This window comes from Kluyveromyces marxianus, chromosome 7, assembly GCF_001417885.1.
Source record: "Kluyveromyces marxianus DMKU3-1042 DNA, complete genome, chromosome 7".
Taxonomy (NCBI): Eukaryota; Fungi; Ascomycota; class Saccharomycetes; order Saccharomycetales; family Saccharomycetaceae; genus Kluyveromyces; species Kluyveromyces marxianus.
The window spans coordinates 461,605-483,144 of NC_036031.1; the positions used below are offsets into that span (position 1 = coordinate 461,605).

Consider the following 21,540-nt stretch of genomic DNA (forward strand, 5'->3'; position numbering starts at 1 on the left):
GGAAACTCTCGTTAAAACACATCCTCTCATGAAAAAAAAAAAAAATGACAACCAAAAAACTAAAAGATCCATCCACCTCCTTCTGTTCTTTGCTCTCCAATTCACTTCACAAGGGTCTCTTCCATTTTTCAGACTAGACCAGGTCAGACCGGATTATAATCATTAATCCTTCAACCCCAAGACTATGTTTCCACTACACTACACTACACTACAAATTCCAAAAAAAAAAAAAAAAATGCACTACTAATAACCAAAAAAACACGCTAGTTTTCTCACCGGTGTCCATCCTATGTATTACGTACCTCATATATATATATATTTGTCACATTCAAATCTGTACCATTACAACCGACTATCTTTTGCTGACCCAAATCGATTTTACTACTGCGTGCCGAAACCACCGTAACTATACCTTATTTTTGGTTTTAGTTTTGGTTTTTCTGTCCGCAATGCAATGCAATGCGCATTAACTGCTGTAACTGACATCTGACATCTGACAACTGACAATTGACAAATTTTTTTTTTTTTTTTTTTCGGTTTCGGTCTTGCCAAACCAAATCACGTGAGTACAACCGTCTCACCTGACGAAAAAAAAAAGTTCCCAGTTCGAAATCTCTCGTGCTCTCTTTTTCCTTTTTTCCTTTTTTCCTTTTTTTCTTTTTTGGTTAGTTTTTCCTGGCTTTCTCCTGAATTTCCAACATTCCCATTCCATCCAATTTTCGATTCCTCGTTCTCTCTTTTATTTATTTATTTAAAAGGATTTCCGTAGAAACATATCCATGACTACTAAGTGTAGTACAAGGGATAAAAGACGTAACGGTATGAAGGGACAAAATACACATACCAACAAAACAATATTAGCAAGATTAACGATATAAACCAGATTAACAAGATTAAAGACTTCCAACGATGTCTAACGGAACACCCCCATGGCAGTATACGAGTACTGGGTCGCCCCAAACCCCTAGTGCAGTGCATGCAGGTTTATTTGGGAATAGTGGAAGTTTAAGTTCGAATAGCAGTGCTAGCAGTGCTAGCACTGGGAACACATCAGCTTTCAATATGAGCGGTTTCGAGGGAAGTGGGAAGGCGAATATGAATATGAATATGCATATGAATGCGAATTTGAACGGTGGTGGGATGCAAGGGCTGCCTCCAACAATGCTGAATGCGAATATGCCGATAAATGTAGGGACTGGTTCTCTCATGTACACTCTGCCACACGAATCGCTCATAAGCAAGAACATGAGCAAATCGTTCGAGGACGATCTATTTTTTTGTCCCAGGTCGCTACTCTCGAAGGAAGAGCTTTCGCAGTGCAGCCAGATAGATCTTCTGTACTGTCAACAGCAGCAACAACAGCAACAGATCCAGCAGATCCAACAAAACCACGCGGTATCGCAACAGCCTGTTCAGCAACAGAGGCCTAGGTTCAACCCATACGTGTCCCAGAGCTTCAACCCTGGCGCAGCCTAAGGGGACCTTAATGTCATTTTATCTTTATCTTTATCTTTTTTTCCCATTGTAACTCTTATTCGCCAGTTTTTGAATGTCTTTTCCCATTCCCCATGATGCGTTCGTCTATGGCTTGGCTGGTAGTCGTGCAGGCCCCATTCCATCCCATTCCATCCCATCGTTTCGGCCTTGTCACTTTTGAGTAGAGGACTGGGGGAGGGACAGTTTGAAAGGGAGAAGTTTCTGAATAGTATCACGTGATCATATATTCAGGTCTAATTTTTCCTGATCTCTATGTTACCCGGCACCCAACTCCTCTCTTTTACTTCTTCTTCCTCTTCTTCCTCTTCTCCTTCTTCTTCTGATTATTATGATGTTTTTCAATTTTTTCAATTTTTTTTGGTTTTGGGAATTTAAAAAAAAATAAAAAAACGAAATCAAAAAAAGGTCGGTCCCCCGCAGGGTTCGAATGGAAGATATTTACGAGTTTAGTAGTTTAAATAGTTTTCATATAATATACAACAATCAATACGGTACATTTATACAGTTTGTAAGAGGTGAAAGCAGGTGAATGCGGAGCAAAAGAGCGAGACAAGTACCGTTAAACTTGGTTTGAGCAAGTGCATTAGCAGGGAAATTACGGGATGAAACCTAACAGGGGCCTTTCTTTGACAGATTTGGTCAACCATGACGATACTCCACCATTAAAGACAGACAATGTGGTTCAGCCTCAGGCAAATGTACAGATTGGAAGCGTTCCAGAAGCAACACAACCAGGGGCACCGGCTGTAGGTCCGGCAGTGCCTGTTTCTGGTTCCAATTTCAATAATTCCAGTGCCTCTCAAGGTGGACTGCAGTCTAGTTCGGCGTTCGGTCCAGGGAAGGCAGCAGAAGAAAGCGACGAAACTGATACTGACGATGAGCCTGGAGAAATTGTGTTTGCTAACACGAAGTTCAAGTTTGATGACGAGGAGCCTTCTGTGAAGAAGTCACCAGCGAAGAAGCCAACTGTTGCTAAGGAGAAGGAAACTCAAGTTAAAAAGGAGCCAGAGCCAGAGCCAAAGGCAGAATCAAAGGCAGAATCAAAGGCAGAATCAAAGGCAGAGGTAAAGCCAGAGGTAAAGCCAGAACCGGAGATAAAATCAAAGCCAGAGGAAAAAGTAGAAATTCAGCCAAAACCACAGACAAGCCTAGAACAAGATGACAAAACAACACCTTCTTCCGCCGCACATGCTAAGAAGGAAAACAATGATATCTTCAAACAAAAGTCCAGCAATGCCTCCGTTAAGAACAACATCAAAAAGGATCTCATGATATTGAACGAGCTCTCGTCTTCATCGTTACCAAAGAGGTACAATATCCCCCCAATTTGGGCAAGAAAGTGGAAGCCTACCGTGAAAGCATTGCAAGCAATTGACTCTAAAAATTTAAAGCTCGATGATTCTATTCTATCGTTCATTCCTGAGGACGATTTAACGAAATCCGTTCAAGACTGGATCTATGCAACCTTAGTGTCCGTGGAACCCCAACTAAGGCAGTTCGTTGAAATTGAAATGAAATACGGTGTTATTATCGATCCAACCAGCTCGAGTCGTGTCAACCCGCCAGTATCGTCTCAATGTGTTTTCACAGATTTAGATTCCACAATGAAACCAGACGTAGATGAAAGAGTCTTTGACGAATTCAATAGGTATATGAGAAACCTTTCAGAATTAAACGAAAACATGGGTAAATTCAATATAATAGAATCTCATACCTCAGATTTAAGCTATAGAGTTCGTACACATACCGAAAGACCTAAATTTTTGAGAATGACAAAGGACGTTAATACTGGAAGAATAGCCCAATTCATCGAAAAGAGAAAAATCTCTCAATTACTCCTCTACTCCCCAAAGGATAGTTACGATTGTAAAATTTCCATCAGTTTAGAACTTCCGGTTCCAGAAAGTGATCCTCCAGAAAAGTACAGTAACCACACTCCAACCGGAAATCGTATAAAGAAACGTACAAGTTATATTCACAATGACTCTTGTACAAGGTTTGATATCACAAAGGTTGAAAACAAACCAGTTAGAGTTAACAATAATAAAAAGGACAGAAACGAGGAGCCTGAAACCACATACGAAGTGGAACTAGAAATCAACACACCTGCCTTATTAGAAGCATATGATAATATTCAGCATGATAGTAAACAATATGCTGCAATTGTCAGGACGTTCTTGAATAACGGTACCATTGTTAGAAGGAAACTTTCATCTTTATCCTACGATATCTTCCAAGGTTCCAATAAACTTTGAGTTCATCACATCGATGAAACAGGGGGATGGAACCCTTTTTGTTTACTGTAATATTGCTCAGTCTATAATTTATGAGTGTGTATATTCAAGGAGCTAGATCTCTTCTTGGCCGAATATGATGGATAAAATAATAAAAAGGATGAGGATTCTATTTATCACTATATATGCCTAGAAGATATGCCAACCTTACGACTACTAGATCCTTAGCCATGTTAATACTATCTCGGGCTAGATCCATCTTGGAGCCGTCAACTTCATGCCATGAGATAGGTACTTCATTGATTGGAATATTCTTGCGAAGAGCAATGATCAAAATCTCAACGTCAAAGATCCAACCTTCAGTATGTAGTTTTGGGAATATTGTCTTTGCAGCCTTTCTGTTGAATAGTTTAAACCCGCACTGCGTGTCCTTGATTGATCTAATACCGAAAGTAAAGACAAGAGCATGCAAAGAGTACATGAGGAAGTTCCTAATTATGGTTCTCTTCACCACGGCATCAGTGTTCACCATATGAGCACGAGACCCAATTGAAACCATTGGCTCATCCTTAGACGTTTTTTCCAAGAGTTTCGAAACATCAGAGAACTTTGAAGCTCCATCTGCATCGGCAAACAATGTGAATTGCCCTCTAGCGTGCAACATGCCGTGTCTTACTGCACCACCCTTCCCACGATTTTTCTCTAAAGTAACAACTCTAAATTGTCCATCAGTAAGCTTGAAGTGGTCCTTAGCCAACTCCAAACAATACTCAGATGTACCATCACGAGAACCATCATCAACTATCAATATTTCCCACTTATTGCTCATGTTTTTCTCCAAATACTCAATGGCCTCTTCCAACATAACTTTGATTCTTTTGGTCTCATTGTAACTTGGAATAATTACAGAAAGCTCAATACCATCACTGGATTCATCTCCAACATGAGGCAAGTCTCCCTTCACTATAGAACCATCTTTCACAGTCCTATACACCAATTCTTCACTGAATGCTTCTCGTGGATTATTCGATAGAAGCAAAACAACCAGGTAAAGACCCACCAATAATGCGCACACAACAGTTCCGATCAGAACTTTCAAGTCCCCGAATACTGCCATGATGTCTACACCAAGTTAATCTCCTGTAGACCCAGTGAGTAACAACCTTTACCACTCCTTTACAGCTAACTTCACCTTCTATATTGTTGAACTTTTTCAGTTCTACCAATACTTTGTTTTGTCAACATTTCCAATGACATGTACTTTTGGCGATATTTTCAAGAATTGCCCGTAAAGCGTGTCTGTGAGAGAAGAAGAAACGTGGTTACTTCGACAAAGAGAAGTAAAGGTGAAGCGACTCAAATCATTCTTGGACTTGGTTCGATTGGAAATGAGAAAATGCTTTGTTAATTAATGCAAAATTTTATATATGTATATATTTTCATCTATACGACAATGTACGCGGCTGCGGCTGCAACTGCGGCTGTATTACAGACATATAATGGGTAGTCTTATTATGGACCGTTCTTGTCGTCGCTAAATCCGTATTGAGTAGCTGGGGTGGAGTCTTCGTCGAACTTTTGTCTCGCGTTGGAGAAATCCTGCTCGCTCTCAGTGCTTGGGTCGTCCAATTGATATTGGAACATGGCTGTTGGAGAAGAAGGCATGGCTGTAGATCTCTTTTTCGATTCGTAGTCGTCATCCGAATCCATTTGATTTGTCCTGTTTTTGGAGCTTTTTGGATTATGAGGATCCTTTTGGGCATTGTCCCGATGGCCTGAGAGTTTTGAAGTTGACGATGAGTCTTGCACGATTGAGGGAGAGGTGCTGAATTGTAGCATAATTGAAGTTGCGTCATCATCTTCGACCACGACATCATCATCATCATCATCCTCATCATCATTTTGCATGGCTACAGACACTTCTGGCCGATCAGCGGACACATTGTCATGCTCTTCTAATTTGCGCTTTTTGATATGTGGTAGAAGCGAAAGCTTTTTCAGCTGCTCTCCGGTACTGACTTGAATAGGACCATCCGAATTTGGTTCTAAGTCTACGAGCGGCATTGAAAGCGTGTCAATGGGCGATGTTCTATCCACATCGACATTGACTGCATGACCAGTGTTTGTGTCGTTTGGAGTTTCCTTTGCAGGAGATTGGAATAACCCTTGGAACCAGTCCTCGTTTGAAGAACCCAGATCCAACAGTAGATCCTCGATGTTGGCGTTATTATTTGCTGGCGGAATGTTTTCTTTGTTGAATATTTCCGGCGTTCTTTGATCTACTTCCATGTTTTCATATATGGTTTCATTGTGAGAAGCTGTACCACCAGCAGTATTCATCCGTTTCTGTTTTTTGTTAGACTTGGTAGTAGCATTGATGGTGGAAGAAGCTGGTGTTGCAACGGCATTAGTAGTATTGTTATTACCACTACTACTGTTACCATTACTCTTTTTTGTAACGGTGCTCTTCTTCTTCATGAAATCAAACCTCTTAGAGATGGAATCGTCCACTTTGAACTTGGAGACAGAATTATCTTGCTGTAATGAAGATATCTGGTATGTGAGTTTTTTCTCCTGCCTTAGTTCATTTGGAGATTGATTTTGTTCTTTGTTTCTATCAGCCATATATATTTTGTGAGCAATGGAATTCTTGGGGATACCTGGGTTATTCCATATTGGTAACGATTGTGTTCTGACGGCCTTTGGTGCGGGCATTGGGTTAGTTACCCTTTTTTTCTTGTTGAATGATGTGTTGCCAGAAGGCATGGTGGTGTTCGTAATAGACGGCCTTCTGACATTGCCCATAGAAGGCATTCTCCTAGCCTTAGTGTTGACAACACCTGATGATTCTGGGGTTCCAGCTGATAACACGGGCGTGGCTACCATTCCAATCATCGATTGGTTTGCATTGTTGCCGCCTATTGATGAACGCCTCGAATTGGCCCTAGTCATGACCTTAGAGAACCGTATTTTGACCTCTAGAGTATCTTTGCTAACAGTCCCGTTTAGAGAGTTCATCTGAGACGTTGATCTTTGGAGCATTGATGCAAAATTCGTACACACACGGCCAATCATGTAAGTGCGATCCATGTGTTTTTCTTGTCGCAGCTTGGACAACAACCCCAACGAAACAAACGGCTCATCTTCTTCACATATATCCTTCACGTAAACGTTGAAATCCGTAGACCGCAGACTCTTGTCCACGACCTCTTGCCCATCACAAGAAGGGAACAGTTCCGGAGAAGACTGGCACACCTGTTGCAACACTTTGTCCACTTCGACTGCACCGATTTTCAACGTCGATGTAACATTGTTAGGGTTCGGTATCTGTTCAACAGAAACCGGAACAACATCGTTGGATCTCGACAAAAATGAGTTTGGATCGTTATCCAACGTGTATAGAACCTTTAAGGTCATGTAGACCTGTTCTTGGTCACTCATTCAACTGCAACGGTAGGTATGTGTGAAATGAGGTTCAGTGGGTATATATGTCAAATGGTATGCAGATCTAATATCCTAGTATAGACCTAACCTATTCTTCTTGATAAACGTATATTTATACCTATTTGCGTGCCACTCTCACTTGCTTTATGCCCCTGACAGAAGAAAGGAGAGACAGAAACTGATGTGATGTGCTTTAAATGGCGTTTTATTATATATCTACTATATATATGTGTCTCTACTATAATTTTGGACTGTATTATATTTAATTGGTACAACTTGAAGGAAAGACGCACAGCAGCAAACAAACGCGCGGAAACACTGGCCACTTCAAGCCCAGGCGACTTCATTACCGCATTCCCACAGAATGTAAACGCTGCATCCACAGAGCTGCGCCGTCTAAGCACACGTACAGCGAAACTCATCGCGTCCAGGAAACCGCGATCTCGCGTTTCGCGTTGGAATGCTGAACTAACGCGTGAAATGCAATATTAATTAATTAATCACAGCAAAAGAAATGGAAAATGCGAGCCGACGCGCAACGCGAAAATTGGAAAATTGGAAAATCGAAACATTAGAAAAAAAAAAAAAGTCAAATACCTAGCACCCAAACACCCACTGAATTGATTACCCGGATCACACACGTGATCGGCTATTCTGTCAGTCGTTTCCTTTTTTTTTATTTTTATTTTTATTTTTTTTTTTTTTCCTTTCCTCCCATTCTTTCCCCTTTGCTTGCTTTTTTTGACCGTAAACCACACACACAAAAAAAAATTTCACCATTAGGTGATTGTTGCCCAGACACAGGCGCAGATCGTCACCCATGATACAGAGTTTGTGCGTAAAAAAAAAAATGAAAATATTAAAAAAAAAAAAAAAAAAGAATTGTTAGACTAAAATTATTCTTACTTAACAACAGGCTCATCTCATCTCATCTCATCTCATCTCATCTCAACTAATCTTTGTGAAATTGTGTGTAAATTAGACTCATTACCGTTCAGCGTTAAGCAAAGATCTCGTAAGGTTCACAGGTAGATAGATCAACTGCAGCGATATATCTAGGTATATATATATTCGTGTGCTCTCATTCAGGAAACTTACAAACGGGAATATCTCTCTCTGCCTCACAAACTAAAAAGAAGAAGAAATGCCTCCAAAGAAGTTCAAGTCTTTAGACGATTTCTTGCAGGAACAAGCTCCTCCTCAGGACGCGACTCCTTCACCTTACGGTGGATTCTTCAAGACACAGGCTGCGCCAGGTGCGCCTGCTCAACAGAGATCGTACAAGAACTACAAGCAAGGGTACACCCAGAATTACAATCAGAATTACAATCAGAATTACAATCAGAATTACAACCAAGGCTACAACCAGGGTTACAACCAGGGTTACAACCAAGGGGGATATAATCAAAACTACAACCAAGGCTACCCACAGTACTACCAGGGTTATGCTGCTCAGCAACAATCCCCAATTGTGACGTCTCCGCAGACGTCTAATACCCCAACTCCATCGCACTCAACAACTTCGTTGACTTCTTTGTCGACAAACTTGGCCAATATGCAATTGTCTCCAATCTCCAACTACTTGGCAGCATTGAGTGAACAAACGAGTTTGGTTGATGTGAAGAAGCAAATCAAGAACATCGTGGATGTGTTTAACGAAGAAGGAAACTCCGCTAAGTGTCTGGAAGAATGGAAGGTTGCTGAAACTGTCACAAAGTTCATGAAACCAAAGAACTCGAATTTGGTCCGTGAAGCCGGTATGATGTTGATTTCAAGTTTGGTTCAAAACTTTACCGGTAAGACACCTCAAGAGATTTTCTTCTTACCAATGTTAGCAATTGCCCTAGACGCGCTTATCGACAAGGAAACCAATGTGAAGAGAGCTGCTCACCGTGCTATTGACAGCATTTTCTCTGCTTTCCCGGTAGAGGCACAGACCACTGTCATTCTACCAGAATTGTTGAAGTATTTGAGTGGAAGTGCCAAGTGGCAATGCAAGGTTGAAGCCTTAAAATTGGTTGATAGAATTAGAGAAGAATCTCCAAACGATTTGTTGGAACTAAGCTTCAGATCAACAATCCCAACTCTTACGGATATGGCTACCGATTTCAAGCCAGAATTGGCCAAACAGGGTTACAAGACTTTGTTGGACTATGTTAAGATCTTGGATAACTTGGATTTACAGCCCCGTTACGATCTTATCGTTGACACTTTGCAAGACCCTCAAAGAGTACCAGACTGTGTCAAGTCATTGTCTTCCGTGACTTTTGTCGCTGAAGTTACAGAACCTGCATTATCTTTACTATGTCCAATCTTGACCAGATCTTTAAACCTATCCTCTTCCTCTCAAGAACAATTGAGACAAACTGTTATCGTCATTGAGAACTTGACCCGTTTGGTTAACAACCGTATCGAAATTGAAGCTTTCATCCCACAATTGATGCCTGGTGTTCAAAGAGTGTTGGATACTGCTTCATTACCAGAAGTCAGAGAGTTGGCTGAAAAAGCCTTAGCGGTGATAAAAGAAGACTCTAATGACGACGGCAAGTTCCCAGGGAGAATCAACGCACAACAAGCAAGAGAGCATTTAGACGACATCTTGTCGAAATTATCCAACAATGAATTATTGAAGGACGAAACTGTAAAAGCATATTTGGCCAATATTTTGCTTGCTGACTCAAATGTGAACGATTGGAAACGTCTCAGTGAATTTTTCACAATGGTTCTTGGTGAAGAATCTGCAGAATTCATTGAACATGATATCGTTGACAGAATGAGAGGTGTTTTCCACCAAGAACGTAAGCAATACGATGGTGAGGAAGGTGTCGAAATTGTCAATGCCGACTTCTCTTTGGCTTATGGTTCCAGAATGTTACTAAACAAAACGAATCTCCGTTTGTTGAAGGGTCATCGTTATGGTCTATGTGGTAGAAATGGTGCCGGTAAGTCTACTTTGATGCGTTCCATTGCCAATGGCCAATTGGAAGGTTTCCCTGATAAAGATACACTAAGAACCTGTTTCGTTGAACATAAATTGCAAGGTGAAGAAGGTGATTTAGATCTCGTATCGTTTATTGCATTGGATCCTATGTTACAGGATGTCTCTAAGGAAGATATCGCAAGTGCTTTAGAATCTGTCGGATTTGATGATTATAGAAGATCCCAAACTGTTGGCTCCTTATCTGGTGGTTGGAAGATGAAGTTGGAATTAGCAAGAGCCATGCTTCAGAAAGCTGACGTTTTGTTGTTAGACGAACCTACTAACCATTTGGACGTTGCTAACGTTAAATGGTTACAGGACTACCTTTTGGAACACACTGATATCACTTCTTTGATTGTTTCGCATGACTCTGGGTTTTTGGACACCGTTTGTACTGATATCATTCATTATGAAAACAAGAAGTTGGCTTACTACAAAGGTAACCTTGCAGCTTTTGTGGAACAAAAGCCTGAAGCTAAGGCTTATTACACTTTAACCAACACCAATGCGCAAATGCATTTCCCTCCACCAGGTATTTTATCTGGTGTTAAATCTAACACTCGTGCTGTCGCTAAAATGACTGATGTTACCTTCTCCTACCCTGGAGCTACGAAGCCATCTTTATCTCATGTTTCTTGTTCTCTATCCTTGAGTTCGCGTGTTGCCATTCTTGGTCCTAATGGTGCTGGTAAGTCCACTTTGATCAAGTTGTTGAACGGTGAATTAATTCCAGATTCCGGTAAGGTCGAAAAACATCCTAACTTAAGAATTGGTTACATTGCCCAACACGCTTTGCAACATGTCAACGAACACAAAGAAAAGACTGCTAATCAATATCTACAATGGCGTTATCAATTTGGTGATGATCGTGAAGTTCTTTTGAAGGAATCAAGAAAGATCAGCAGTGAAGAAGAAAAGAAAATGTTCGAAAAGGAAATTGATATCGGTGATGGTAGAGGTATGAGACAAGTCGAAGCCCTTGTTGGTAGACAAAAGTTGAAGAAGTCCTTCCAATATGAAGTTAAATGGAAATATTGGTTACCAAAGTACAATTCTTGGGTTTCTAAGGAGAAGTTATTGGAGGAAGGGTTTGACAAGTTGGTTCAAAAGTTCGATGATCACGAAGCCTCTAGAGAAGGTTTGGGTTACCGTGAGCTTACTCCAAGTGTTATCACAAAGCATTTCGAAGATGTTGGTTTGGATGCCGAAATTGCTAACCATACCCCTATGGGCTCGCTATCTGGTGGTCAATTAGTTAAAGTTGTTATTGCAGGTGCCATGTGGAATAATCCTCATTTGTTGGTTTTGGATGAACCTACAAATTATTTAGATAGAGATTCTTTGGGTGCATTGGCCATGGCGATCCGTGAATGGACTGGTGGTGTCGTTATGATTTCGCATAACAACGAATTTGTTGGTGCATTGTGCCCTGAACAATGGATCGTCGAAAATGGTACCATGGTTCAAAAAGGTATTGCTGAGATTGATCAAACTAGGTTTGAAGATGGTGGTAATGCGAATGCTGTCGGCGTTTCTGCTCCTAAGAGAGTCGATGATGACGACTCTCCAGCTAATATCAAGGTCAGACAAAGAAAGAAGAGACTCACCAGAAATGAAAAGAAAGCGCAAGCTGAACGTAGAAGATTACGTTACATCGAATGGTTATCCTCTCCAAAGGGTACTCCTAAACCTGTGGATACTGATGATGAAGGCGACGATGAAGAGTAATCTTTTTCAGTTCTGTTGATATTCAATCACTCAAATTTCAATTGAACCCCTAAAACATTAGTAAATATAGTAATAATAATAATAATAATAATAAAATATACTGGATCTTTTCTAATACATCTACGTAATTATCTAGAAAGTGTAAATTGGAAAGTCATATAAACTGCATATTTAAAGATATTACCTGTTATCAGAATATGCTTTTTCTTGTTCTTCGCTAATCTCTTCACCTTTCAACTGCTCAACAGTTTGCTTTGTGATTTCACGCAAGAAATCTTCATGCTTTTTTATGCCTAAGATGCTAACCGTGTTAAATCCCTGGCCAAAGTGTGGGTAAGAACCTATTTTGATATCTGGAGATACTTCGTTGGCACGTGACTGTAGGTCTCTTAAGTACTGAGAGATTTCAGATTCAGATAGTTTCGTTTTAACAAAGTATCTTCTAAAATCCTCACTGTGGTTGGGATTTAGCTTATACAATTGTTTGATCACAGGCTTGAGACCATTTAACAGCCTTTCAAACATCTGCGGTATCCCCGGTAAGACGAAAACTTTGTTTTCAATTGAAACTACGGGCACCCAATAATCCTCCACCAAATAGTAGTTTTTGACAGAGGCCCCTTTAGGCAAAGTAGCCATACGGTAGAAATCTTTCAAAGCTTGTTCACTCAAACGAGACTCAGGAGAGGATATTTTATGCATTCTTCTCTGACACTCTCCATCAATTGCAACTGGAAGGTTAAAACTTTTTGCTACCGATTCGTAAGTAATATCATCATGAGTAGGTCCAATACCTCCACTAGTTATTATAAAATCATTTTCAGGTGTTAAACGACGAATGGTGCTAACAATTTGTTCTTCACTATCACCCACTGTCGCTATTTCCCTCAGATTAATACCAAGATTGTAACAGTACTGGGCAAAAAATCGACTGTTTGTATCCGTAATCTTCCCATTCAAAACCTCATCTCCTATAATCACACATGCTGCATTAATTCCAGACATTTTACGAATGATATTACGTTGCACAGCTTGCATGATGCCAAATCATACTCTTTTATTTAAGGAAAAGCTTTTATTGAAGCAGGAAGTTATTTCAACTGAGCCTAAAATCTTACCTATATTTATTTAAATTTCATGAGACAAAAGAATCCTGAAAAGTTTGAAGTTTTTAAGCTCAAAACCAATTAGAGCAATGAGGTGAGAGATATAAGACCAAGTACTGTTTTAGCTTAACTTAGAGAGCATCAAGAGCAGTACACTAAACACAAATACAATAAGTAATAAAATGTCTACCTTCAAAGCAGAAGAAGCTGAAAATTTGGAAGATATTGAGAAGCAATTTGCCGTGGTTGCCGTGGAACAAGCGGAAACATACTGGAACTTGATCACCAAGGTCCCTGGTTCTAAGCTACGTCTAACTAAGTATGATGATGAAATCTACGAAGCTTTCCAAGAACACTTTCCAGAGTTCAAGGATATCGAAAAGTTGAAGAAGTTCAATGAAGACGAATTGAAGACAAAGGAAGCTAAAGACAGATGGAGAAGGTTCATAACCCTCTTTGAAAAGAAGATCGACGATTTCAACTTTGGTACTTTGTTGAGAACCGACTGTACTCAAGAATATGGTCAGTTCAACACATGTTTCGCTGTTAGAATCCAGTTTTATGCCTTCGAGATTGCTAGAAATAAGCACGGTCTAAATGATTGGGCTGTCGGACACTAAATATAGCGGGAAAGACAGAGGTGTATATCGTGTATATTTTTAATTCATGTTTTTTCTTCTTGCTGCTGAGTAAATATGGTTTACTTAATTACAACTAAACCCTTTGATTGTAACTTGACAAATCTTTGAACGAATATATATCATTTTTTAATGTTTATGTGAATGACCACCACCTAGACCGAAGTGAGAGTGAGAATGGCCATGAGAATGGGAATCAGTGACTTGGGTTTCAGTCTTTGGAATATCAGCAGAGCCCAACTTCTTCTGCTTCTCTAATTCTAATTTTTCTTCTTCACTTAGCTCAGGTCTCTCTTCAACATATTCCACGTTTAGTCTTCTCAAGGCTGGAATATTCTTGTAGAGCACAGAACGTAGGTGATCAGTTACTATCTCAAATTCCTTGATTGTTAGCACATTGTCCCATCTTTGTAGTGGTGCTTCAAGTACCAAGTTTGCGTGCATATTTGGACCGCTAGTCATTACAGTCAAGTCCACAATACGGTATGGCTTCTTTGCGTTGTTGTTTGAAATTAATTTTGACAACACTTCATCAGTTACACTTTGAACTTGAATGTAACGTGGGTCGGTTTTTGGTACTGATTTGTCAATCAATTCTTTGATAGCAGTGACCATACCGTCTGCACCAGCTTTCACAACAAGACCTGAAACAATCAAACCACCAACTGCATCTAAAGCATGGATGTTGAACAAGTAACCGGATGAGATAGTAACTAGTGCCACTAAAGATGTTAAGGAATCAACACGATGGTGCCATGCGTTTGCCATTAGTACATTAGATTTAGTTTCGACAGCGACTTTCTTTGTAGCCCTGTAAATCCATTCCTTTAGGACAATGGAACCCGCAGCTATCCAAGCTGCATTGATATCGGTGACCGCATGTACGTGTGAATGTGAATGAGAGTGAGAAGCGAATACTTCCAAGAGAGTGTGTGGTATAATTGGCCCAACAATAGCGCACAAAGAAGACCAACCAATAGACAAACCAGCCATAGTCAAAATGGAAGAGACAGCCAAAGAACCAACAGTTTCTATTTTACCATAACCGTAAGGATAATCGTGGGTCGGAGTTCTTGTAGCTAATCCCACAGAAAACAAGGTTAAGAAATCTGAAACCAAGTCACTTAAAGCATGCACGGAGTCTGCAATTAATGCTTGAGAATGGAAGACAACACCACCTGTAAATTTACCAACAGCCAACCCTACATTAGTCAGTAACCCAATCCAAGTGATTCGAACACCGGGGTTAGTCTTGAATTGTTCTTTGCTTAAAACTAGCATTGGGTTACCCAAACCATGGGAATGAGTATGGTTTGCGTGTTGTGGAGTTCTGGTTAGCATAGTGCCCAATGTAAAAGAGTCATTCTGTTCGGTTTCAGATTCTTGCAAATGAATGTGATCATGACTTGAGAAATCTTCGGCAAGTTTAGCATATTGTGGGTTTTTCTCTAGTTCTTCCCTTATCTCAGCTGCGCTCTTTTCAGCCTCGCTTGGTGGTGGCGCCTCTTTCGCCCTTAGAATACTAAAGGAATGGAAAGAAGAACTCAATGTCAATGGAACATTGCTCTTTACTACACCAGATAAAACCCGAGGTACGGTGTGGATTTGCCGTCCGTACAGTATTGACATGGTTCGGAAATATAAGGTATCTGTAACTAGGTGTCTTTATTATAGAATCAGCCTTATCAGATTCTTAACAAGCTATCAAAATGGAAGACTAACTATAATATTCAAACCAAATTGAACGTGTATCTCTCGTGTATCTCTCGTGTATCTAAAGATCGCGTATTTCAATAGCCTTGTTATGAAGTTAACTTAGCTTAAACGAAGAGTTTTCGTGAATAATCAATCAATGAATCTAATTGGGTTATTAGAATGGGAAAAAAAATAAAGAATGCTGACTCAATGGTATAAGCCTTGACTTTTACCTCTCAATCTCACTAAACACTTGAGATTCAAGTTATTAAACAACAGGATCTCTGCGAAAAGTAGCTAATATCTCGTCCAAATTCCCAACTACACTCAATAAAATCTTTCGAATTTATAATGCACCTTATTTAACCTTTAAAAACGATTGTACAACTTTTCAGTGATTTGTCCATTAAGCTCGAAATCCGTTTTTTCAAAGGTAATAAAAAAATGGCAGAAACCATTGAAGAAAAAAAAAAAAAAATTCGCTTTGACTAATGGCTTATTAGAGTGGCTTGCTCACACCTGGACGCAAGGAAATGTGGCAGCGGGGTTTTGTTCTTACAAAGAGGTGAATTTTTCGCTACGTTTACTTTTTTTATGGTAACAAATTAAGAGTATAGGTATATGAAGTTCGTTCCATAGTAAAGTGTAAATTCTACAGACATATTTGAATGAATATCGACCATTTTAAATCAAAGATCTAATATTACCGGTTGTCTACCTCGATTAGAGTCTTGATATCATTAGGTATTATAATTGAGGATTCTATTCAACGGTTTGTACTTGGAGCAGTCCGACGTCCGAACCATGTTGGACTCTGTACGTGTAACCGTTCAATCCCACACAAATAATAAAAGGAAAATTGGTCGTGACCGCTTTTCCGGACCTCTAAAAAAAATAAAAAAAATAGCGGGGTAAATCATGAATTACATCCGAGGTACGTAGATGAGGGGCAAGTTATATACACGTGACTAAACCCTTACCTCACAATGTAATGAGGTTTGTAAGCTTACTCATTCTCCTAGAAGAGGGTGAATGTTGTTAGATGAAGGCGCCAACGACATATGCTCAGCTTTAGTGTGTTGAATTTGTTCTTGTCCTTGATTTACAAGTGAGGTATCCTCTGACGGATAACCAGAGACAATTTTCGTTTTGTTGCGAAGAATCTCCTGTATTTTAGTTTCATCTTGAGACTTACACGAATCCAGTAACTTGTTGCATAGCTCAGGCATTGAGATACCAGCACCGATGATCTTACGTAAGTAGAATTTAATGAGTTTACAGTTGTGTTGTTCTAGTAAAATCTGCTCCACCGCATTTCTATAGTTACAGCACAATTTGTATAGGTCAAAGAGGTTGGAAATAATTGTTTTATCTGGAACGATCTTTATCTTTGCAGATTCGATAATCAAGCGTTGAATCTGGTCAAAAGTTGGGCCCTGGGAATTCTTCTCTAATGGCCTGTGTAAGCATATTTCGCAGCAAAACACTGTACTATCATCTTCGGGCAAAACCCATTTCCCTTGATTGATACAAGAGAAGTCGTACCATTCGTTGCATATCTCGCATTCCACCATGACATCTCCGTTGTCCACCTGACGACAGAAACAGTAACGCCTAGTTTCTTCCGGATTATCAAATTTATCTAGAGGGCTCCAGCATCGTTTCACGCGGTCCATTACTGCCTGTAGGCTCTGGCTAACGCCATTAAAGACACTGTTGAAATCATGTTGCCAAGCTTTTGTCGCCTTTATATGCTTAGAATATAGAGGTGGTTCAAGATTTTGCAATGCGTCCGCTTGCGTCAAACGTAAGTCGTTTGCTGATCCATTGAATCTGTTCACCACCTGGGACTGCTCTGTGGTTCTATTTCTAACCGCAGACTGGAATTCCGATACCCATTGATCGTTAATTGAAAGTTTTTGGTGCATAGGTAGAAGAATATTTCGAGCTGCACCGATAGTCTTGTTAATTTCACTTAGTTGATCTAGAAGCTTTGAAGATAATGGGATACGAACACTATTCGATGTGTTGACTAATTCCTGCAAAGTAGATGACTTGATTCTATGACTTTTATCTATAAGAAGTTTTTGAACAGTGTTCGTGATCCATTGTAATTTGGCAATTTCCTTTGCTATATTTTCCAACTTGTCAATTTCATCATCACCAAATAAGTCCACACCGAGGGACAAGAATGAAAACACATCATGAGCTTGGAAAGTTGATATATCATTTATTGCTATTCCTCTTTTATCATTTCCAAAGATCATATCGTAAACTTTAAGCCATTGTAACTGAGAAATTCTCTCTGCATATATTTGGAGGTATTTTGAATTTATTCCCAAGCTTAATCCTTTGGTGTATATCTTCTCTAATATTTCTATCTGGTTAGAACGCCTATAGAGAGCGGCATCCTTTTGAAACTGAGCGAATGAATTTACAATTCTATCAATGTCATTTGAGTAATCAATGCTAACTGGTAATTCACGTATTTTCTGTAATAAATTATCAAGGTCTTCGAGGCCAACATCAAACTCTGGTGGTAAAATTCTTTTCGTCATAAACCCAGCGTCATGAGAAATTTTTGTTATTTTTGGTACTCTAGTTCGTTCAATGATGCTTTTGCAGCCTCTGGTAACCATTTGAGCTTCGTTAATAAACTCCTTAATGATACACTTTTCATCCAAATTTTCGTCAGGTATGCTTATCAAAAGGTTAGATAAATCGTTGATAGATATTTTAGGACCGCTTCCTTGGGAACATTTTAGATTGTTTATCATATCAAGTAGTGAAGTAGTTTCGTAAGGAATAGAGTTTTCTCTATTCGTTGGATCATTTTGTAATTTAATCAATAAATCGGTCAAAAACGACTCTGTGTAATATTCATGCAGTTCAATATTTAACCCCTGTAATTCGGTAAATTTTGATTCCAACTCGAGATACTGGGTAATTGAAATTGATATCGAGTTTGATTCATTCGATATAACCATTTTTGACGCCCCAGTCGGAGAAAGATCAATATCGGAAATGAAATCAAACTTATTGATCACATGAGGTATATTTTTTTCAATTTTGTTTCGTAGCTGTAGCTCTTCCTTAATTGATTTAATCAATAAGGGCTGAATAGTTCTTATAAGCTCGTTATCTGAAGAATTTTCAGATATATTCACCAATAATTGAAAAGGTAATACTGAAGGTAATAAATGATTATGAGACCTCCAAGACTCTACTGCCTCCAAGCTATTCAACCATTCTTTTGGTGCAAATAGTGATTTTTCACTGATTTGAAATCCAGAATGTATTGTAGTAGAATACACTTGCGGATATTTCATTATGAAGGTCTTTGGTTCCTGAACTACTTTAAAATATCGTATACCTGCTGATGATAGGTTGGACGTCGGCACCTGGATATCATTATGAGGATTTTGAATATCGGGTTTGATGCCTACAATATCCAGTAATGAATTATTAATCGTTCTTTTCCTCGAAGTTTTATTCTGATCAAGTAAATTGGTAGCTTGGAAACTCTGGAAAAAGTCTGATTCAATGAAGTCCGCTTCATATTTCTCAACGTCATTTTTAGGTATCTTTTGCTTTATATCTTCAAAAAGTGATTCCATGCGGTTTTTGTACTGTGGAGGAACAAAATACCACACTTTTGAGGAACCTACATGTGAGTAATCCAAAACGGGTAGAAGTCCATCTTCAACAGCCCAACCTGAAGTGGAGAATAGCATACCAATATCTATCTTACTCGAACATAAATTTCCATAGTCAATATCTAAATATTGTAGTATGGATTCTTTGCATAGATTGATGGTATTCAAGTCCCATGGATGAGGAGTTCGCGGTTTGGTGTTGGATGTCGGTGCTGCAAAGTTGACAAATCCAGAACCATGCACAATTGTGGGCAGATCTAGACCTGTTTCAATATCAAAAGATAACGATTCTTCTTGGATGATAGTTTGATACAATCTTTCGAAGTCTTCAATGGACATTGCGTCACCATAAGAGGAAAGAGAAGGGTACAGATCCTGAAGTGACTCTTGAATCATCTCACGGTGACGCTGCGATTTCTCAAAATATTGTTTTAAGTTATAAATTGGTGAACTTCTCCATTCGTAGAGAGAGTTATCATATATTTCAGATTCTCTATTCCACAAGTTGAAGTTATAGTCTGGGTAAGTAGAATCGTTAGGTTCAGTTATTCCTATCTTTGGTTCCACAACTGATCCGTAACGTGTAGAGAACCCCTTTGCATCTAGTATATCACGCATTCTAAAGTACTCTTTACCAGATCCGCCTAGTTCAAAATTTAGAATTTTCTCTGTACATTGGCGTTTTATAAGATGTTGGTCACTTGTACTTGCATCTCGGTCCTTAATCTGCGCATAGTCTGTATCTCTCTTTCCTGTAGTGTAAAATTTTTCTTGTGGTATTTTTATACTATCTGCAGGGCTGGTTGTGGTATCTAAAGAAAGTTGTGAACTTTCTTCTTGTTTATCAAAGTCAGAAAACATTTTGATATATGCAGATCTCAAAGAAGTTGATAAAGAGCTCATTATCCTACCCGAATATCCTAGTTCTCTGCCTATTTGTGCCCAGAGTTTCTTCTGACATACATTTTCAAATCCTCCTCGTGATTGGACACAAGAACGTAGTCTGTGTAGGTCTAACGTTCTTTTATCAATGCTTGGGATTTTACCAAGCGTAGAGTTTCTTTTTGGATCCTTTTTGAGTTTGTGAAATCTGTAGAGATCGTGATGAAGTTTTACACGTTTTTGTAATTCGATGTTATAAGAATTACTATGTTGCTTTCTAGGTTTGAACCAGAAGTTTTCTGTATCTATACCAAATGAAGCAAAGAGTGGATCATCGCAATTCCTGAAGTCAATTTTTACAGCACCAAACTGTTTCCCCAGCGGTTCCATTATTGCGTAAAGTTCATAAGGTGTGGGATAGTTATCACTTCTATCGATTACTACAGTTGGAATAGATCCCTCTTGGACAGTATATTTTATTCCTTTGATTGTTCCCTCACTTGCAATTCTTGTATCATGGATTATTTTTTGGCAGTGAACATGAGAAAGATCAAATGGAGCATTCAGCCTTGTTTTATGTTGAGTATATATATAAATGCTTTGATTTTGTCCATTCGAATGTGGTGAAGTATTATTGTGGCTCTTATGAGATGATGGTGCCATTTTTTCTTTCCCTTGACCAATTTTTGATGGCTGCGGTTCTGTCATAACAGAAGCCAAAGCACTTTCTGTGCTTATCTTTTTATCATCCATCAATGGCTTAGCAGGATTACTTTGAACTTCATTTTCGGTTTTACTTGGCTGGTCGGAATGTGTCATGGCAGGTTGATCTGGATTTAAAAGCATCGCAACAGAGTTGTTCGGCAGCGATGAGACTTGATTAAACTGCATAACAACTGCTTTGAGATGAGTGTTTGCTTTATTCTATACAAAGTTTGTTCAAAATAGCAAGCATCTGTTCGGCGAACCAGTTTTACACAGAACTTCCTTGGTATTATGGAGCTCTTTTCTATATAATAATGTACCTCTTCTTAGGCTTTTGTTTAAAAACTTGTATGGCAGTAGTTTATTTAGTGTAGTACTTTTATCCAAGAGAGACGTCTTCTATGATCACGTGCAATGACAATAGAACCTGTAATGAAGAATTATGCAAAGAACTCGAAAAAGACGAACTTTTCTTGGTTTCTAAGCAACGGCGCAGATCGATTGAAGGATCAGGTAATATGTGTGAGCTGCAATCTTATTTAAGGTTTCAAACTGCAGTTTCTTATATTAACTTACATAAACGAAATATGTTGAAAAGTTTTATGCAGTTGCTTTAGAGAACAGTTTAGAAACGGTAGCGGACTATCAAAAACACGGACATTAGAGCAACTCGTTACGCACATAAGGTTCTTAAATATACTCCAGACTCCAGACGTTACACTTCGTGGTACTTCAATGTATTGAGTTTCTTACTATACAGAGCTACCTATCAATTTCAAAAGGGTTTTTACGACACGTTCCAGTAGAAGCAAGTGACGTCCAACCTACTCTAAAATGAATATATATAAACCAGAAACCTCCAGTCTGCTAAAATTGCAGAGGTCAATCTACATGTCGTGGTCACAAAACTGAAAACCGTAACTCATCCTGGAACTGAAATTAAAGCCACAACGTCAATTCAAAATGTCAAGTTCA

At 39.2% G+C, this 21,540-nt stretch overlaps 9 protein-coding genes across 9 annotated transcripts; 4 read left to right on the top strand and 5 right to left on the bottom strand.

Moving 5' to 3' along the window:
* Positions 1 to 909: 909 nt before the first annotated feature.
* On the top strand, positions 910 to 1,476 carry KLMA_70221 (uncharacterized protein; the record flags this gene model as incomplete). Its single annotated transcript, XM_022821477.1, has 1 exon — positions 910 to 1,476. One exon carries the CDS (start codon positions 910 to 912, stop codon positions 1,474 to 1,476), a length of 567 nt encoding a protein of 188 aa, XP_022677834.1.
* Positions 1,477 to 2,099: 623 nt separating this feature from the next.
* On the top strand, positions 2,100 to 3,752 carry CET1 (polynucleotide 5'-phosphatase; the record flags this gene model as incomplete). The annotated part of the gene is made up of 1 exon (XM_022821478.1): positions 2,100 to 3,752. The coding sequence occupies one exon, from the start codon at positions 2,100 to 2,102 to the stop codon at positions 3,750 to 3,752; it is 1,653 nt and encodes a 550-aa protein (XP_022677835.1).
* A 148-nt stretch (positions 3,753 to 3,900) lies between these two features.
* On the bottom strand, positions 3,901 to 4,848 carry ALG5 (dolichyl-phosphate beta-glucosyltransferase; the record flags this gene model as incomplete). The annotated part of the gene is made up of 1 exon (XM_022821479.1): positions 3,901 to 4,848. One exon carries the CDS (start codon positions 4,846 to 4,848, stop codon positions 3,901 to 3,903), a length of 948 nt encoding a protein of 315 aa, XP_022677836.1.
* Positions 4,849 to 5,243: 395 nt separating this feature from the next.
* SPT21 (Spt21p) lies at positions 5,244 to 7,172 on the bottom strand (the record flags this gene model as incomplete). Its single annotated transcript, XM_022821480.1, has 1 exon — positions 5,244 to 7,172. The coding sequence occupies one exon, from the start codon at positions 7,170 to 7,172 to the stop codon at positions 5,244 to 5,246; it is 1,929 nt and encodes a 642-aa protein (XP_022677837.1).
* A 1,147-nt stretch (positions 7,173 to 8,319) lies between these two features.
* Positions 8,320 to 11,883, top strand: NEW1 (New1p; the record flags this gene model as incomplete). Its single annotated transcript, XM_022821481.1, has 1 exon — positions 8,320 to 11,883. One exon carries the CDS (start codon positions 8,320 to 8,322, stop codon positions 11,881 to 11,883), a length of 3,564 nt encoding a protein of 1,187 aa, XP_022677838.1.
* A 180-nt stretch (positions 11,884 to 12,063) lies between these two features.
* On the bottom strand, positions 12,064 to 12,921 carry FPY1 (flavin adenine dinucleotide pyrophosphatase; the record flags this gene model as incomplete). The annotated part of the gene is made up of 1 exon (XM_022821482.1): positions 12,064 to 12,921. The coding sequence occupies one exon, from the start codon at positions 12,919 to 12,921 to the stop codon at positions 12,064 to 12,066; it is 858 nt and encodes a 285-aa protein (XP_022677839.1).
* Positions 12,922 to 13,171: 250 nt separating this feature from the next.
* On the top strand, positions 13,172 to 13,609 carry CHP1 (ribosome-associated Tef1p biogenesis chaperone CHP1; the record flags this gene model as incomplete). The annotated part of the gene is made up of 1 exon (XM_022821483.1): positions 13,172 to 13,609. One exon carries the CDS (start codon positions 13,172 to 13,174, stop codon positions 13,607 to 13,609), a length of 438 nt encoding a protein of 145 aa, XP_022677840.1.
* A 147-nt stretch (positions 13,610 to 13,756) lies between these two features.
* On the bottom strand, positions 13,757 to 15,256 carry MMT2 (Mmt2p; the record flags this gene model as incomplete). Its single annotated transcript, XM_022821484.1, has 1 exon — positions 13,757 to 15,256. One exon carries the CDS (start codon positions 15,254 to 15,256, stop codon positions 13,757 to 13,759), a length of 1,500 nt encoding a protein of 499 aa, XP_022677841.1.
* A 1,076-nt stretch (positions 15,257 to 16,332) lies between these two features.
* ECM5 (Ecm5p) lies at positions 16,333 to 20,751 on the bottom strand (the record flags this gene model as incomplete). The annotated part of the gene is made up of 1 exon (XM_022821486.1): positions 16,333 to 20,751. One exon carries the CDS (start codon positions 20,749 to 20,751, stop codon positions 16,333 to 16,335), a length of 4,419 nt encoding a protein of 1,472 aa, XP_022677842.1.
* Between the last annotated feature and the right edge of the window lie 789 nt (positions 20,752 to 21,540).